The sequence below is a fragment of the Electrona antarctica genome, assembly GCF_951216825.1.
Source record: "Electrona antarctica genome assembly, chromosome: 7".
NCBI lineage: Eukaryota > Metazoa > Chordata > Actinopteri > Myctophiformes > Myctophidae > Electrona > Electrona antarctica.
The window spans coordinates 25,942,429-25,961,819 of NC_136812.1; the positions used below are offsets into that span (position 1 = coordinate 25,942,429).

General features: G+C 42.7%; 1 protein-coding gene across 1 annotated transcript; it reads left to right on the forward strand.

Annotated features, from left to right (window-relative positions):
• The first annotated feature begins 227 nt into the window (after positions 1-227).
• On the forward strand, positions 228-16,910 carry mknk2b (MAPK interacting serine/threonine kinase 2b). The gene is made up of 14 exons (XM_079505133.1): positions 228-341; positions 1,422-1,640; positions 2,046-2,133; positions 2,535-2,636; positions 2,770-2,867; positions 6,419-6,498; positions 7,078-7,151; positions 7,340-7,444; positions 8,076-8,131; positions 8,277-8,372; positions 13,265-13,459; positions 13,884-14,048; positions 14,161-14,201; positions 14,323-16,910. The coding sequence occupies exons 2-14, from the start codon at positions 1,590-1,592 to the stop codon at positions 14,594-14,596; spliced, it is 1,425 nt and encodes a 474-aa protein (XP_079361259.1). The 5' UTR covers positions 228-341; positions 1,422-1,589; the 3' UTR covers positions 14,597-16,910.
• Positions 16,911-19,391: the final 2,481 nt, after the last annotated feature.

The following is a 19,391-nucleotide window of genomic DNA, read 5'->3' on the forward strand; positions in this document are numbered from 1 at the left end:
TAATCTATTGCAGTGCCTTACCCTCTTGCCGAGATTTTGATTCAGTTTTCTTTTAATAGTCAATTGAATTAATAGATTTAATAGTCATTTCTTTCTTCTCATTTAAAGGCACACGCACGGCACGTCATCCTCTAAAAGGAGGAGGGTGTGATGTGGGCGGGGCCTGGGGCAGGCTGGGAGGAGACTGGACAGAGACTTTAAAAAGCCTCGTCGCCGTGTATTTTTCCACCACCTTCGACGCACGTACGATCACGCGTATCCCCTTGCCCCATCATCTGCGGCTTACAAGCAGTGGGTCAAAACAACGACGTTAACACTGGAGCTGTAAAATTATTAACGGGGTGAGTAGACAAGTTAGTGGCGTTAGCCTAGGCTTTGTGTGCATGCAAGCGTTAGCCCAAATTAATGTCTCCGACCGTATCAGTTCGTCTGACGCGACATAATTATGTTTTCGATAGGCTAACATTAGCTGTAGCTTGCTTCACACTGTGGTGTTGTATTCACTTTAGCTGCCTCTAAATATAGCTTTACTGACAAGATCAGATCTCGTGACACAGCATCGTGGGCCTGGATTGCATCACGTTAAATCGCATTAAGTCTCTATTTATACAAAATAGTCTTTGTCTCGCTATGTGACTTTTTTTTTTATTTAACCAGGAAAAACTGAGATACAATCTCCTTTTTCAAGGGGGTGCCTGGTCAAAGAAAAGCAGAAAAGATAGACTTGTCAAAGTGCTAACATTAAGCTTCAATCACTTGGCGTTTTAATTTAAATAACGTCATTTTAATTTAATCGATGGTCGTGTGACTCGTGCTGCGTGCCTCCTGCGACGAGTCTTTACCTCCAGGAGCGGAGCGCGTTGTTTGTGCACGCAGTGTTGTTGCTGCTGCGACATGATTGGTACAGAGTACAGTCAAACACTTGGTCTAAAAGGATCATAGCAGCACCCTGCGGTCTTGTTTCCATTCGGGTCCTATATGTGACCCAACGGCTGGGTCACATAGCTGCTTGAGCATGTATTAAATATTATATAGCTACCGGTTAAATTGTACAAATGCATAATGTTTAGAACGCGTTGGTTGGTTTTATGTGTGTTTTGAATGTAGCGGACTATGTTGGTTGCAGGCTGCAACGTGTAGCCTAGTGATTGAGAGTATGCAGAAAGAATTGGTACACTTGAAGCACAACTCGATACAAAAACGTGTTGTGTTGGTACGTTATAAGCTATTTTATCGATTTTCACATTTGCATCTAATGAAGGCTAAAGCCAGGCTCTAGTGTGTGTGTGTGTGTGTGTGTGTGTGTGTGTCATTCAAACTGCAGTGTGTTGTTGTATTGGTTCATTACACTGTAAAACTGCAGTGTGTTGTTGTGGCGTGTGTTCATTACATTAAAACTGCAGTGTTGTGTTCGCCCGCAGGGCTCCCGTTTAAAGCACCGCAGCAAGTTGACCAGCCAGCGCAGTGTGATCATTTGCTTCTGTCTCTGGAACGACTGTTCTCAGAGTAGTGCAATTTGACATCATCACAAAACCACTGCAGCCGCCGCAAAACACCAAAAATCCCCAAATCGGACTATCGGAGTAAATATGGTGCAAAATAAAATCACCGAAGTCACCGGATTCCACCGCTCTTTTAAGGTGAGACATTTGACACCAGAACAACAATAACATACAATACAATAATTTTCACACAAACGTGTACATGTTGCAAAACCATTTGCTATGGTTATAATATAATTATCTAATGATGAGAACCTAAGGAAAAAAAAATTTCCTTTGTGAAAGGTATGCCTTATGGTTTGGTGTGGTGTTTGCAGAGAATAATGCTATTGCATATTTATCAACATGTTATGATTTTACAATGGTCAGATAACCTTTTGTGGTTGTTGCGGAAAGTGTGTATAATATTTAACCGTTTTATATGGTCCAGGGAGGCATGTTTTTATTATGACTCTGAGAAGCTATAATGTATTGATGTATTGACCCCATATGGCTGCATGTCTGTCTAAATAACATTTCAATGACTATATTCTGCTCCTCTAGGGCCAAAATCCATTTGAATCTGATGACTTCACCAAAAATGGATCCCATCTTGATTCGACATTTAATTTTGATTCTTCCCCAAGACATGGTGAGTGGTTTTATGGCTGTAGTCTGTGAAACAGTAACTTTCCTATGTAGGACAATCACCAGGAAGGGTGACATAGATTGTAGAACCCTTGTTGCACCCTAGTGGCCTAGTAGGTGATTATTGGAGCCGGTTCTCTATAAACAAAATGGTCATTGGCCAATGATCACAACATAAACTGAAATGGCAATTAAGGCCAGGCGGCATTACTGAACGACATGGACATGTTTAGCATTTTCAATGTTTAATGTACATATTCATACATGCACGTCAAAATGCTTTATAATAATATTGATGATTTTCAAATGAGTTTGCTGCTCATTAGAAATGTGAATGCATTGATTTACTCACCCCCCCCCCCCCCCCCCCCCCCCCTCTTCTACTTTTTTGCTTTTCTTTGATAGACATACACTCTAGCCAGCCTATTGACATCCCCGATGCTAAGAAGAGAAACAAGAAGAAGAAACGTTGCCGGGCAACTGATAGTTTCTCTGGACGTTTTGAGGGTAAGCTACGGTTTGTCAGCATGTTGATCTCAGAACAATGTAAAAAAAGGTCAAGACATTTAAAAATAATAAATACATTTCTGTTAAAGACATGTATTCTAAGTTATATTTTCCATGAACCTTTCCATCGCAGATGTCTACAGGCTGCAAGAGGAAGTCCTAGGAGAAGGTGCTTATGCTAGGGTGTTGACGTGCATCAACCTAATCACCAACAACGAATATGCTGTTAAGGTAAAGATCTTAAAACCCAAATCATTGTGGCTCATTTGAATCTGGACATGATGGCATTATGTAATGCCATAACAGTATTTCAGGGCTGCTGCGATTCTTTGACTACTGTAGTGTGAATTTTCGTATCCATGTGAACTGGTTATTGAGCCCACGTACAGTTTTGGTAAAATCAGAATGGTGCCATCTCTGAATGTATATCTACATTTTTATATTGGTGCATTTTCTTCACAAAACGTGCCATGGCAGCATAGTTCAGCAAACACCCACTCTCCTCTAAATCATGGTTTTAGTTTGGTAAATGTCTTTTTGAAGCTTCCCCATGACAACCATGGTAGTTTCTTTCTCTCTGCATAGCACCAGTTTAGTTTTTGCCTCGACTGGTTTTCATACTATCATTCACTGCCACTGCAAACGGGCCTGACGCAGGGCACCTCAGAGAGAGATAACAGTCAGAGGTGTGATGTCGCACTCGCATGCAAACGTCAACCGGAGCCTCACTAAATGAAGCATTAGTGAATGAGGAAGTATGCAGGGGTGTTCAGTGATACAAAACGTGCGTTCACCTGTAACCCGATGAGATTGTTTGTTTGGATATTCATTGGTCAACCTAATTATGGAGGATCAGACCTGTGTATAATAATTCATAGGATATGGATTACTAAATGAGGGCAAAGATAAAATACTGGATGAATCACTAATAAATTGTAGTAATAAATAATTTGTAGCACCTAGTAGTAGGCCTCCCTCCCCTGTAGATGCATAGACGGTCTATTTCTTAATGACACCTTCCCGCTGCCTGGGTCTGTTTCCCATGCTGATGAGTGGTGTGGATGTTACATTTCAAATTAATCTGTGTGGATACTGCTTAGCCTTGGGCTGTGAATTCATTGTAGTATTACTAGACATGTAATGCTATGGGGTTCTTGTACCATTTCATGTTTTTCAATGTCCATGGAAGAATAACTTTGAGAGGGTTCAGGAAGATAATGTTAATTATGTGTGTCACCAACTGTGTCCTCGATGATTTGGTTTTGGTGCTTGTGTAACTACTAAGGCCTCACTCACACCTTTCGATCTAGCATACAACATTGATGCATGCTAGATGTATACAAAGGGTTTGTTTACATCTTGCTCCAATGCATTTCCAATGGAAGTCACATGGTTTGACAACATTTTTGTTGTACGGCTTTCGGCTGTGTTTTGACTGCCCCCTCATAAAACAAATGTGTCAAACCATGTGACTCCCATTGGAAATGCATTGCGAGCTTGCATCACTCAATAAGTCTCATTCATCAGCTATACATCAATCTGTTGTGAAGGTGTGAGTCAGGCCTTACTAACCTTGCGTGTGGTGTGTGTGTGTGTGTGACAGGAAGTAAATGTTTTCCCAGTTCAGCGCACCAAAGCAGATGTCTGTAGGGCCCCCCGTTATGTTGTCGCTGTTTTCTAGTTTTTGAATGTGAAGCGCTAGCCAGTGCCACTGTTCACACAGATGTCCCCTCACTGTTTTCTCTCTCCATTAGCCTATAAGAGCTCTTGGAACACAATACCCACCCTTTTGCTTTGTTCCTATTGGCTGTGGATGCTTCTAGTGGCGGGAACATTGTGTACTTGTGGCCATGCCAAAACAAAACCCACATATGGAGAAAGGAGGGGTGCAGGACTCTGCTTGTGTCCTGGGGTGTTTACACAGTTTTGTTCTCCTTGTGCAGTAGGCCGGGCTTTATTTCTTCTCAAATGGGGCGTGTACTGACAAATGGATTCTGCGCCGTGCTGCTGCATGTTTTTGTAACTTTTCTGTTGGTCCTGTTTTGTGTGTGTGTGTGTGTGTGTGTGTGTGTGTGTGTGTGTGTGTATGTATGTATGTATGTGTGTGTATATATATATATATATATATATATGTATATGTATATGTATGGATATGTGTATATGCAACCAATTTGATTATTTCCAAAGGCCCCAAGAGGTTTACTCTTGGGCAATGCCTATTGCACAAATATTTCAGGCAAATATATTGCAGACTGCAATTTGCAGTTCACTCCAGTTCAAGGGCTATTTTCGATAGTTCAACGCAGTGTCACCTTGAGTGAGAGCATATATTTTTGAATAAATACTGCAGTGGAATTTGTGCACAGGCTCCCACAAGTGAACATGGTACATTAGTCATGTTTACCCAGGGATGTTTCTCTTGGGACCAAGCAGTATGGGGTGGGGGGGGCTGGTGCAGTTCTAGTAGTGGAGGTCAGTTGGGGTTAGGGGGGTGTTTAGACTACTCCTGCCAGATGTCCTTCTCCTCCACCTAGGCAAGGGGGTGGTGGTGTTTCAATCACAACAAAGGCCATAGAGCAGGCTGGAGGGAGTAGGGGCTCGGGAGCCCTGCCTGCCTGCCTGTCCCGTCTGTCTTGGGCCTCAGCCCTCTACCCCTCCTCCTCAAGGTTTCTTTCACAAGCTTAGATAGATTTACAGAGCCACAGCGTGACTCAGTTGGGCCTCTTCCACAGCCAGACTGCTGTGAATCTGATTTATCCCCCTTCTGGTGGTGTACGTGACTGTTTCCGCACAACAGTAAACCCTCCCCCCGACCGTCTTTCTTCCCTGGGGACAAAAAGAGTCGGCGCTGATGCTATGTTTATATTGTCCAACTCATAAACCCCCTAGCTATTACTGTCGTTGTCTCTGCTTATGACAATCTATCTCTCTGTTTTGCGCCTGTCTTTTTTTTTTTTTTTTTGTCATTTACATTTTTACACTGTACATGTTATAGTCTGTGTGATTGGTTTGGTTTGTGTTGTGATTGGGAGAAAGTGGGCTGATGTGGGTTGTCTGTATGCTGACTCAGATGTGGTCCAGTGTGTTGTTGGCTTTAGGCTGCACACTAGCCTCTTGTCTGTACATTAATCCTAGACACACACACTGCACTCTAGCCCCACTGGGTTTCAATGGCAACTATAATCCTGCTAGCAGGAAGAGAACCATGCACACCCCATGAGCAGACAATAGCTGTGGCTGGAAAATTCAGGCCCTTTGCTTTGGTGTCAGCAGTCTCTCTTTCTGTCTCTCTTGGCAGTGTGATACACGGCCTGCATGGGGGCCCCACCATGTTTTGTTTCCAGGATCTGCTAGCTATATTTAGAGGGTTTTGTTTATCAAAACTATTTTGTCTCGACTCTTGGTGTCACAAAGGACCACCTTGGCTACTTGAAAGCACTTAAGATTGGAATATAGGTTACACACACACAAATGCTATATTTAGAAGTTTGGTGCCTATACACATTCAGTCCTTCAGTTTGGCAGGATGTCAGAAGTAGGTTAACCATCGTTGCTGCATTGTCGGGTGAACTGGGTAAAGGTTGAACTGGAAGCAACCCAGGAAATTCAGGGGTACCTTATACTATATATACTACACATATGATTAGTGCTATACCATCTGTGACCTATAGTTGCCATATGTAGTAATACATAATCAGTGTTTTTCCATCTGTGACCTATATTAAACTTGGAGTCTCAGCGTCTGTCTGGAGCCTTCCTCTAACCAGTGCTTTCCATTTCAGATCATTGAGAAGAGGCCAGGTCACAGCCGTAGCCGTGTCTTCCGTGAGGTTGAAATGCTCTACCAGTGCCAGGGACACAGGTAACCCTACAGCAGTCATTTCACTACCACAATGACGTGCAACACTGCCACAGATTATCTTAAGCCATTGAGACCTGAGGCCGAGTCTACAAATGCCTTCTAAATCAGTAGTTTCAAGATTTTAGAAAATGTCAGGTTTTGAATAGCCAACGGAAAAATCTAAAGTGGCACTGATGCTTTCCCGGTTTTACTGGGTTAAACTCAAGATATGGTGCTCAGGCCCCGTTATTCCATTACACTTCCATGTGACTATAATGGTGCGATACCCTTACCATGTGATCCCTAGTGCCCTATTCTGGACATGTCAACTTTTGACAACCTTAGATGAACCTTCAACAAAAATGAAAATGGCAGATTTACAAAGATCACAATGAAATGCTGTGAGCTTGTATGAGGGGACTGAGTATACACTCCTGGGGGAGGGTGGTGTCAATGAAGTACAAGACTATATAAAATCTATATTATAGTGTTTATATTAATCCATTTAGCTCAACAACTCATTTAAGTAAAGTGTAACTGGGCAGACTTTCATTTCATGCCACTACCATAGGCTGATCCCTTTCTGTGTTTTCCCAAAAGGAATATCCTGGAGTTGGTCGAGTTTTTTGAAGAGGAAGACAAATTCTACCTGGTGTTTGAAAAGCTGAGAGGAGGTTTGTACATCCTGCAGAAGACTAGGGATTAAAGATCCTTTTTATTTGTTGTTAAACAATATGGTAAAGCCCCTCTTACCGTCAAGTCTGTGTGGGGTAAATTGAACCATTCCACCTAGATGCTGTCAAAGCAGAGTAATGAAGGGGTTCACTTGTTTACCTTTTTTGTCCCTTTTTCTTTTTTTTAGGGTCTGTCCTCGCTCAGATTCACAGAAGGCGACACTTCTGTGAGCAGGAAGCCAGCGTTGTGGTGCAGGACATCGCCAGCGCTCTAGATTTCCTGCATAACAAAGGTAAGTCAACTATAAAGGGTCCACAGATTTATTGTTTTGTAGGAATGGGAATTATTTGGCTATATTGGAGAAGTCTCCCCTAAAGCTTTACTTAATTGTACGACGGTGCCTTGTGTAAATGAGAGAAGAGTTAAGTCCACAATGCGTCGTTGATGCAACACGTTGTGAGCTTGTAGATGAGTTATTTGCCATGCGACACCGGCATACAATGAAGAATAAATCGGCTGCCTCGCACCGCTCCACTCTGCCTTCACATTTAAAACTTTACAGTTTATTTAAGGACTTAAGACCTTTTTTAATTTCTTTTTAAATGTATGTGTTTTCCAGTCTGGCGGCGGTTAATTAGGTGGTGTCAATCTTGGCCAGACTTTTTAATTGTTTGCTCTCCCATAGGAAATGGCAGGTCATTGGACTTGTGGGTAAAATTAGGGCTCATGTGTGAGTTCCAAACATTGGAACTATCCCATTGAGATAGAATGAGCACTTCCGCATTTCATTGTTACAATGGGAGTCAATGCTAGTGTTGCCACTCTCTTACTATTCCTCTCGTGTATGAACTACCCACCACATAATACAGGCCTCACTGACAAAAGTGATTTTATTATTTAAAATGTATTATTATTTATTTCAGGAATGGCACATAGAGACCTGAAACCTGAAAACATCCTCTGTGAGAATTCAGACAAGGTGAGTTTACTACAGGCATGTTCAGTTAGAAGTGATTATTAGGGTGGCAATGTCTGTCTCTGCAGTGAGAAATTACACACAAACATTTGTCTATTTTGTTCACTCTCATAACTGACATTTTGTATTGATTTCTTCTTTTTGTCAGATCTCCCCTGTCAAGATCTGTGACTTTGACCTAGGCAGTGGGATCAAGCTGAACAGTGACAGCTCACCCATCTCCACTCCTGAGCTGCTAACTCCTGTAAGTCTGCCAGCCCAGTCGTCTGTTCACCCTATTTGTGACTTGTCGGCATGTATAAATAGCAGAAGGGAAATGCATGCTATTGGGAGGGGTACTGTAAACATATAAGGAGCAAGGCAAAGGTTAATCTCAGTCACATTGCCTGCCACTATGGTTTGTCACCCTGAGGTGTATAAGCAGGGTGTTTCCTTTTTTTTGTTGCTCGTCTTAAACGATGCCTTTATCAATGCTGGATGCCTATTGGTCAATACTTGATGGTGCTAGCTACAGGAAAGCCCCTTGATTGGGGGAGGAAGTGTTCTGGTCCTTGAGGTTGAGGACAATGAGGTCACTGTCGGATGTTGACTCTGAGCCTGTGTATGTTTGTTTGCTCACTCGTCTCTTCCCTGGCAGCTCTCATGCTCTTATCATAGCTGAGATATCAGCTACACTCAGGTAGATACGCACCTTGGTCTAACGTCCACATCCTGCTGCTTATCAGTCCCAAACAGTGAGGCACATGAGTTGGGTTATGCGTGTTTAGCCCCCTCAATATCATCACAAGGCAGAGCACTTAACTTGGAGGTGAGCTTTGAAAGTCAGAATGGCAACTTGGAATAGTTTTAGGAGGGTACATTTCAAAGGAAAGGTTTCCCACTGTTTGAGTCAACAGATGAGTACGTTGGTTGTCAAGCCGGGTGTATCGATGGACTAGAACAGGTGACAACGATAGCTGTAGGGAGTGAGGGAATTGTGGGATGGATGGTAGGGGGTTTCTGCCTTGGTAACCTGAGCTTTCTTTAGCCAGACGGCCGGCCCATCCCTGTACTATTTGTGTGGGGGGGAATAGTTATGGTGACACTAGGGTCTCTCACATGTTTAGTCTATGCTGACTAAAGGGTACATGGTGGAGCTGCTTCATTTGTAGGTTGCCCATTTGTCCTGTTGTCCTGAAGACAAGAGTGAGTGGCATGCCTGCTCTTTTTGAACAGTTGCTTCATTATGCCTGTTTTTTTTTTCTTCCTTGCTTTGTGCTTCTCAGAGGTGTCTTTGTTCTTTCTGCAGATAATTTAATGAGCTAAGTATCTAACCTTTTTATCTTTAGCTTTTAACACTTCTTTTAAAACAAAGTAAAGGACAGGACCTGGTGTTCCTATCCTTGAAATGTTGCAAGACTACTAGAGGGAATACACTGTTTTACAGGGCTTTATCCAGTCATGAGGAAGTGGAGGAAATCAAAACATAACAACCCTCCTCTCTCTGGTATAAACCCACAAGAGAAAAACAACATGCCATAAACCACCAACCCCGTCTCTGCCTATAGTTGTCTCCACCCACTGGCCCTCACCACACTTGTGCAAGTCTGCATTTTCTTTGTATTCTCCATACAAAAGGCCATGCCTACAGCCTGTTCTCGAAATTTAGTCTTGCCCCCCAGACCTAGCAACTGTGCTTTGATTGGCCAGAGCGGCGGGAGGGGAAGGGAGGGGGAGGATTGTACAGCCAAGTCTGCTCATGCGCACTCCCTTGTTTTCTTTGCCTTGATCACAGGGGCAATCTTATCTTCTTTTCATCTTGCTGTAGCACTCGCTCTCTCCCCCTATGCCTGCATTCCTACTGTGGTTATTGCTCAATAGAATATGGCATTGCATGCATTTATTTACCTCTCCTTCAGTGTTCAGTCCAAGGGCTGAACTCAACTAGTGCTCATACTGTGTTTGTAGCCTGTGTATTTAGTATGTGCAGGGCTTACAGGGAGGGAGGGCCGGTTTTGGTGGCAGAGGGGAGGAGTCGTTTCTAGGAAAATGCTAATTCCAGCCTCTTCTAAGAATTCAGTGCGACTGCGAGTGGCGGCCTGTCTGCTGTACATTAAATTAAATCTGACTGTACATGTGTGCATAACATACACCAATGAACTGCATGTACTGGCTGCATGCAAATACAGTACACACACACAGAGCTCGTGATGCCCCTAAGGGGAAGCGAAGAGCTGCAGCGTTGTGTGGGTTTGTTTGGCCCAGATTCAGATGCAGCTGCAGGGCTGATGACAGAGCTGTATCTGTTCCCATAAGCCTCTTCGCCATAAGCCTTTAGTTTACCAACAGCAAAGGTGTGTTTGTTATCTGTGGGTGTCAGCTGACTGTGTGGTCTGACCAGTCACCTGGTTTGAGGAAAGCCCCAGACGGCGTTGCCAACAAATCCTCTGGTGGCGTCTGCTGATTATCTGCCATCTGTACATTGCAGAGGGATTGGAGGTGAGACTGATGCAAGCCTGCACAGGAGTGGCACCAGTACCTGAGTGGACTGGCATGATTTGAAGTCCTGCATTATAAAGACTAGACCTTACCCGTTCTGAATATATATATATATATATATATGAACACCAAATGATGTACAGTGTGGGTGATGCGATGTAATAGGGGTGTTCGATATGGTGATAAATATCGTCGGGACGATACAATGTCTCCACGATACTTGCTTTTTAGAGTTATCGTTTCCATCACGATAAATGTGCTGCATCGGATGCAGTGAATGCATGTTCTATGATGTGTAATTTATATTTTTGCAGTACGACTGTTTCGTTCACCAAAAATAACAAATCTACAAGCTAACAACGCTTCGCTACTGCAATGCAAGACATTGTTTGCTTATAGATCGGTTGTGTTCTGAGGAGCTAAGTAGCTAACCTTAAAGTGGGTTGTTATAGCGCCACCATGATGACTGATGTAATTATGTATTCATTTTAATAATTATTATGAACCTCCCCGCCAAGTGTTGTAACTGTAGCTCCAACGGTTTCTGAAAAAAATACTTTTCCCATGTAAGTCGATGGGAAATTTTAATTCACTAATGAATTCATTATTAATTAATAATTTGTTAAGACCTCTGTAATATTCTGGTCAATGCCTGTGTGAAAATTGGTGCAGCCAGTGAGGAGCTACGACAGTGTTTCAGACATTGAGTGAATTATAGTATGATGATGTTCAACTCGAGTATCCTAGAGCCATGACTTCAATCCTTTAGCTGAGCCTATGCCAGGGGTGCCCAAAAGGTAGATTCTGATCTACCAGTAGATCACAAAGGCTGTTCAGGTAGATCACATGACATGCCCCTAAAAATATATAATACAAAATAAACTATTTTTGGCATCTGACACTTGAATTAAGGTGACTTGATTGACATCAAAAAGGGCCTGTCAGCTTAAACCCACAATGCAATACGTGCACACAAAGTCACAAACATCAGTAGCATTAAGGTTATTTAAAAAAGAAAAACCCTACCAATTCAATTTCCCCCCTCCATTTCCCATTCCAAGTGCGTTTGTCTCATATGTAACGCCAGCGCTGCTATTTCAAAGCCCCCCAGGTACATTTTTAAACTATTTTGGTGGGTAGATCTTGTTGAGCTGGTCAGATTGAAAGCTCTCAAGTCAGTGGCTTTGATACAGCAGTAGCCAACATTCATCAGCCGATTGCCTTGTTGGGCAACAACATTAAAAGAAAATTTCCCATGTGGTGTTTTTGTTTGGGCTGGGGGAGCTGAATTTGACCTGGATCCTGGGGGTTGGGATGTCTGTTGTGGGGGCAGTGGTTGTGACGATGGTGGTGGGGGTTGGGTCTGTCTGAGGCTGAGCCCGACAGAAGACGCTTTGTCTGAGCTGAGATTCCTGCACTGCAAAATTTCATTACATAAGGGTGCAGCAGGGTGGAGGAGGAGCCAGGAGACAGCTGGGACACGGTACTAGGGAACAATGGAGGCCTGCTCTATGTAAACACATTCCACCATGAGGATGATGGGTTTGGATTAGGACTAAACGTTACTAAAGCATTTCAGCTTTAGACCACTGAGGACTGCTTCAATGAGAATAACAAAATCAAGATGCTTATTGAGAGAGAAATTTAAATCGGCTATTTATCCACAACACCGCCGTATGAAGAACTTCAATTCATGAAGTATAAAGTTGAAATTGATTTGTGTGTGTGTTTCTGGCTACTTTAAAGCTGTGCAAAGGAGGAAGTACTGTCTGGAATGTCTTTGTTCATGTCTTGCTGAACTAGCGACTCACTACATTTAATACCCCTCCCCTTCCTCTGTTCCTTGGGTATTAAAATGGCATTTGGTGTTTTGCAACTAGAAAGTTGCGTAACGAGTGGGGGCTCAGCCCTGTTTGTGGTTCTGCTGGACCGCCAATCCTCTTTTTTTTTTTTTTTTTTCTCCCCCCTGCTCAGTCAGTGTTTGGCCTAGTTTCTGTCTGAGCTACATAACATGGTACCACTGGAGAGAGCCTGCCCTTGCTCTCGGCTCATTCTGCTTGCCTGGCCTGCTCAGCGGTGTGCTGGAAATGGACAATGACTCACTCACACTGCTGCCTGCCTACCCACACCAACCTGCCTAGCCCTTCCCTTGCCTTGGATGGATGACTGCACATTATGTGCCTGCTAATGCCTCCTTATATTTTCCACAGAAGAGCGAGGAAAGCATTGGAGTAATTTCAAATGGATCGACCACAGTGGATAAGCTATCCCTCCCCCTCTTGGCCCCCTTAGCTTTTTGCCCCTGCTGACTCCTAGTGCTCCACCATGTGACTCTCATACAGGCAGCCCCCCACACAAGGCCCCAGCCTCTATAAAGAAGCACATGAGATATCAGCTGAACTAAGGAATGTACACCTTTGTTCTCTTCCCTGCTGCTGATAGTGCCAGCTTGTGTGCACTTTCTCTGCACATTTTATTTTCTCCTTCGGTTTTATTGTACTAAGTAACGGTCTCTACCACCGTGTTGTTTACACAACACCAACCGGGGCCAGATGCCAACTGTGACTCACACTTTATTTCCCTCAGGGCTAACAAAACATTTTTCTGTCTCATCCCCCCCCCCCCCCCCCCCCCCCCCATCCCTTTTCTTTTTTACAGTGTGGCTCTGCAGAGTACATGGCACCCGAGGTGGTGGAGGCCTTCAGTGAGGAGGCCACCATTTATGACAAGCGCTGTGACCTGTGGAGCCTGGGAGTCATCCTCTACATCATGCTGAGTGGCTACCCGCCCTTTGTAGGCCGCTGTGGGGGCGACTGTGGCTGGGAAGTGGGAGAGCCCTGCCACACATGCCAGGTGAGAATGCTAACCAGATGAGCTCTGGTGTCGATATTCTGAGGCAAACATTTGCAAAAATGGAAAATGTCACATTGAGCTTGTAGAATAGCTATTTCCACTTAAGATATTTGGTGTAGGAGGGGAAATGGGAGTGGGCGTATAGACCCCTGGGAGACTCCAGTCAGAAAGTATATAACGTTTAAACTATTAAGCCATCTCTCTCTCATTTTCTTCTATCCCGTTAAACTACTACTTTTGTTGCCGGAGTGCACCTGAGACAACATAACCTAGCCCCCCCCACCCCTGCTTTAAGTGCACACTTGCATTATATAGGCCACACGTGACGTGCTCCACACACAAGTGTAACTTGAACCCTTTGCCTCCTCAGGTCACAGTGTGTATATGATAAACATGCTATCCCTGCCCTCCCCTCTCTTTTCAGAACACTTTGTTTGAGAGTATCCAGGAAGGAAAGTATGAGTTTCCTGCAAAAGACTGGGCTCACATCTCCTCAAGTGCCAAAGACCTTATATCCAAACTTCTGGTACGGGACGCCAAAAAACGTCTGAGTGCCAGCCAGGTGCTGCAGCACCCGTGGGTGCAGGGGGTAGGTCGACACCCACCAGAAACCTCAACCGCACGTTTCTGCATGTTTATGGAAGGATGTTTTTGTGTCTATTGGGCCACCTGTTGAAACCTGTCTTTTTCTCTTTACACAGAGTGCCTTTAACACTTTTCCAACATCCATTATTCATCAGAGGTGAGACTTTAACATATACAAGTTAAAGATGAAATTTCCTAAAGTAATTTCCTGTTTGCAGTGCGTCACTGTTTTAGTCTCTTAATTTATGGTTGTGTCTACTTTGTGTTGTGTCAATCAGGACCAGCAATGCCAGGGACCTGACATTCTACACCGGCCAGGCTATGGCTATGAACCGGCAGCTGGCTGAGCAGGATGGAATGGAGGACCAACAACTGGATGGTCCGCTGATCATAACTGCCAGCAGTGGCTCCTCCATGCATCTCTCACGTCCTTCTAACTCCATGCTGGCCGGGCGCAGGCAGAGGAGCGGCCAGCCTAATGGCGGGCCTGTCTCCGCTGCAGAACTCTGCCAGCTTCTGGCCCCCCTAGTCATTGTGGGAGACTGTGCCTGAACCCTCCGAACCCTAACTTCTGATCTCTCATTCTGACTCGGATCATGTGACCCTGTTATCCACCCTTCCCAAGTTGTAGGGCCCCTTGCTGACTCTAGCTGGCCTTCGTTCCTCAGTCATTCAGGCTTTCTCTGATCTGTAAAGGGAGACTGCTGCCTCTATCCCTTCTGCTAAATGCCTTGTGCCCCTCTGCAGCACTTAAATAAGCACATAAATACAGGGCCTGCATATATCAAAACAAATATGCATGTCCAGGCTGGGGGGAGGGTAGGCCAGCTTAGAATCTGGGTTGAAGGGGGAGGAGGCATTATTTTATAGTTATGTTTTCTTGTCCTTCAACTCAATTCAGAAGAAACTAGTACATTTGTATCTTTAAAACCAAGCTCAGACACCAAAGGACAACCTGTTGTGCTGCTTCCACACGTTACAACTGGATCCACTGTGAATTATGTTATCTGGAATGCTCTCTTGCCTGTATGTATACACACGAATGGCCCTTCTGCAGATACATACAAGCTTATGCAATATGCCAAGATGAAGGCCGTTGTGTCTAGAAGGGGTTCAGTGTAGGGGGTTAAAAAGGGGCTGTGTAAGCCAATGTATCTGTGCCTGGTGTGGTCCATTATTGGGGGGGAAGATTATTTGGGGTCTGTAGAAGCATTCACGTTTGTTTATTTTTTTTTCTCTATTTCCATTTGAGAAATTCCTCACAACTGAGTCTGTTGTGTGAGTGAAGTGTGATAAAGCCACATTCTTCTATCTTCTGTGGCCATGTATGTTAAAGCTCTTAAAGCCACAAGGCTGTCTATAACCAGCCAGTTATAGCCTGGCCACCGTTACTGGTCCATGCAGATGTGTTTTTCAATTATGAACCTATGCCCAGCCCAACTACCGGTGGCTCTACTGATGTTTTTTTTTTTTTTAATGATGCTTAAGTTGTAATCGAGCAGTTCCTCTGGAATGTCAACACATCTGAGGCAGGAAATTAAACCGTTCCTGGATTGTTTTCCCTGGGTTGTGATGCATGGCCACAACCAAAACAGGGCCTCTGAGTCAAGCTTGGACTATGACTACTTTATGTTCTTGGCACAGCTACATAATTTGATAACGGGCTCGGGAGCTGAAATTGGTCTGGTGTTACATTCTTTGAGACACAATTCTCACATGTCATGTGACTATTTTTCTTTCTTTTTCTATATATATTCTTTTTTTAATTATAACCTTTTTGTCACCAAGAGTCCAGAATATGCATTAGATGTAAAGGTAAAATAAGCAGGGGGTTGGAAAAACATGTGAGCCAGTGTAATTTGTAAGTGTTAATCAATTCGTTAACTTTGAAAGGTTGGATGTCCCCCCTTTTTTTTTTTTTTTTTTTTTTTTTTTTTTTTCTTTCTTTTTTTTCTCTTTACATGAGCTCAGTTATTACTGGCAAAAATGGTATGATTCTGGGGGAAATTCCTAGAACAAGATTATTATTGAAATAAATAGGCAAATGAGTGTTTGGAGGATATAAAAATGAAGAAATGGATAGGGGTATAAAAAAAAAGGAAAAGCATTCCAGAAAAATAAAATGCAAGAAAAAAAGTCTTCCAAGGACATGTAGCTGTATTAATGAGTTTACTTTGTTTGTTTCAACTCCATGTCTATGTGCCACACTGATATTGTTCTGGCTGTTCTAAGCTCTTTTCTATAGTGATTCTAATGCAGGTGTTGATCAGTTCAGGTGGAACAACGGATGTTTTACTTTTCAATTTTTTTTTTTTTAAGATTGTCTTTGTATATGTTTTGAGAGTTCAGAGTATGTGGTGTAAGAGGTGAGGTGGTGGCAAAAGTTTTTTTGTTTATCTGGAGCAGTTCATGCCCAGGGAAGGCTTTTTGTTTAACTCATTTTGTGTCAGCAGTGATCAACCTGAATAAGTTGTCTCTTCCTGTAATTGACAGGTAATAGCATGATGATGCATTCTGATGACACCAGCCATTCACCAAAGAGGGGTTTAAGTCATGTAATTGAACGAGTGAATAGTTGAGTTATCCATCTCCTAAACAAGAAATGGGTAACTAGTGATCCATGTGATGTTGCCTGCACAACAGTGTGCGGTACTCTGGAAAATGTCTCCCTTGGTGTCAAAGGGCCCATTATGCTGATACTAGGACACTGATTGTAATAGTTCTAAACAACCTTTCTACCGATGCATCGTTGTGGGGTTTTATGTCTTATAGTAAGACTTACTTGAAATTTGTGTATGCAGCTGTTTTTGTTCTCCGTTTGGGAAACTACTTTGCTATCAGTCATATAAACAAAGCATTAAGATGATGATTAAGGCAATCTGGGTTTTTTGAAAATACCTACTCAATTCAGTATTTCTGCCTTTTTCTCCCTTTGAGTACCAGACAAGTTTCTCCCTATATTTTGTTAGGGTTGGGATTCTCGGAAATGCACAAAGACTTGGGCCATACTCTGATATCTTGAGGGGGTATAAGAGTTTCCTTGGTCATGACCATTTCTACTTTTGTCAAATGCAGTAATTTGGACTGCTTTTTTATTGGGGAGAGGGATAGAATGATATCCCAAGCCTCAATTCTTTTTATATTGTAAGTCATTTTGAAGTCAGGAAGTGTTCAAATTCAGTCAATAATTTAAATGGATAGTGTACCAACTACACAATTTGAATGTAGCCCACAGGCAAAGCATTTAAGATCCAGCAGCTTCGATCAAACGTTTTATAATAGTTCATGGACAGGAGATGGGGTTATGATTTCTGTCCACTTTTCTGTCCTGTCCCCCCCCCCCCCCCCCAAAAAACACTGTTGTAACACTGTCAGAATCCACCCCAAGCCCAACATGTTCATGGGAAGAATATTTGGAATAAATGCAACCTTCAAATACTCCCCCCCCCCCCCCCCCATTTAATATAAGCACTTTACTGTACCATGTGAATGATTGCAGTTCACTCAAAGCAACATTTATGACAGTTGCTCCCGAATTTTGTATTGTTTTTCTAAGAAAATAATGCAATAAATGCTTTGAACCACAAATTGCTTGTTTTTGCTTTGTTGACGACCACTACTGTCCGAAATAACGTGCTCACCAGTGGTGGAAAATCATTTTACGATACCAGTGTAAAAAAAAAACCACTTTGTTCAACTAAAAGTCATGCAGTGAAAATATTTTATTTAAAAGCACATTAGTAAATTGGCATCAAACTATATAGTAGCCTATAGTATAAGTACTCTGTATTAATGACCACAAAAATAAAATTGTAATAAAACTGTACAAAAAACTAACTTTCAAAGGGGCACATTTCTGTCCAGAGGGCAAAAGGGCAGGTGCTAGCACTACCCCGTGTATCTGTGCACGCCTCTGTTAGTGGCCTAGTGGAGTTGTATGAATCAAATGGAAATATACTCCAGTAAAGTAAAAGTACCTCAAAGTTGTAGACTACTTAAGTTAAAGTAGTACTTAGTAGGCTCCACTTTAGGCTAGGCTATTTTTTTATGTACTTTGTTAATTCCACTGCTCACTTCTAATCTCCAGTTTCATATTTATTTACTATAGCAGCCTTATCTTTTAGCTGAGGTCATCTGATTTAATACTGTAAATCCTTTTTACTTTATCAGCAACACTCCCGGATACGTGAGTTGACTTATATGGCTCATTTGTCCTTGACTGTTGGTAAACATGAGTTCAGTTCAGTCATCTTATCCCTATGCACAATGTGTTGGTTTATCACCTTGACACAGAGAGCCTGTGGGGGTTCTCAGAGCAGAAGGACCTGTTCTCATGATGCAACCTGCTGCAAGTGCTGCCCTGGAGATACAGTCTCAGACAGTTCTTCTGAACACATCAGGGCAATGAGGGCATGCTCTCACTCTAAATGCCAACATGTGTCACTTCCCCGGTATTTTTAGTCATTCTTAGTCATTCAGTATTGCTTGTTATTGCACTCCATTGCATCTAGACTAGAGTTGACCCGATCTGTTATAAGTAAAACATGATATATCATAGCCATGCTACCGCCTAGATATAGTCCACTTGCCAGAATATGAACCCAGGCATGTTGAGTACACCAAAGTTTTATGTTACAAATGTTGAGTATGGGTCCGCCCCTGGGCTTCTGTTTAAAATGTAATAAAAAAGATTTTGAAAAGAAAGAAATGTTGAGTATGGGTCCCCAGCATGTAGAAACTGCTGGATGCTAACTTGCATATGTTGAGCAATTTTCATAATTGGCATAATATGTGACCATACCATTAACAACCTATAAGGAAAAAAAGCATGTGTCAATGTGACATGTCAAACTAGGGGGTTTTCATGATGCTGAATCCATTCCAAGCATTATTTTTGCACGAAAAACACTCCTTGGGCTAAAAACGGCCATATCCTTCATGAAAGGAAAACATATGCAAGTTAGCATCCGGCAGTTTCTACATGCTGGGGACCCATACTCAACATTTCTAACATAAAACTTTGGTGTACTCAACATGTCTGGCAAGTAGAATAGAATAGAATAGCTCAAAACAGCAGTACAACACAGCTATTTTGGTATTAGGCAAATGTAAAGGCATTGGGATTTAATACAATGTTTATTATAATTTACTCACAAAGAAGTTTTCTAATCTAAATCATTACCCAAGAGCTTCCTGGGCCTAGTTTATTAAACAACAAAAATCACACCCGCATGGTGTGAATTAAGTGAGGGGCGCTCTTATCATCATACATCTCATTCCTTCCATTCCATGGAACATTATATGAAAGTGTTTGTAGGCCTATATGCCTATAGACTAGCCTATGTGT

What these genes read in the sequence shown, in the direction of transcription:
- mknk2b (XM_079505133.1), top strand. Translation starts at nt 1,590, where the DNA reads ATGGTGCAAAATAAAATCACCGAAGTCACCGGATTCCACCGCTCTTTT. An exon ending in ACAACGAATATGCTGTTAAG is followed by an intron (nt 2,868 to 6,418) that starts GTAAAGATCTTA and finishes TTTCCATTTCAG; the next exon opens with ATCATTGAGAAGAGGCCAGG. An exon ending in GTTTGAAAAGCTGAGAGGAG is followed by an intron (nt 7,152 to 7,339) that starts GTTTGTACATCC and finishes TCTTTTTTTTAG; the next exon opens with GGTCTGTCCTCGCTCAGATT.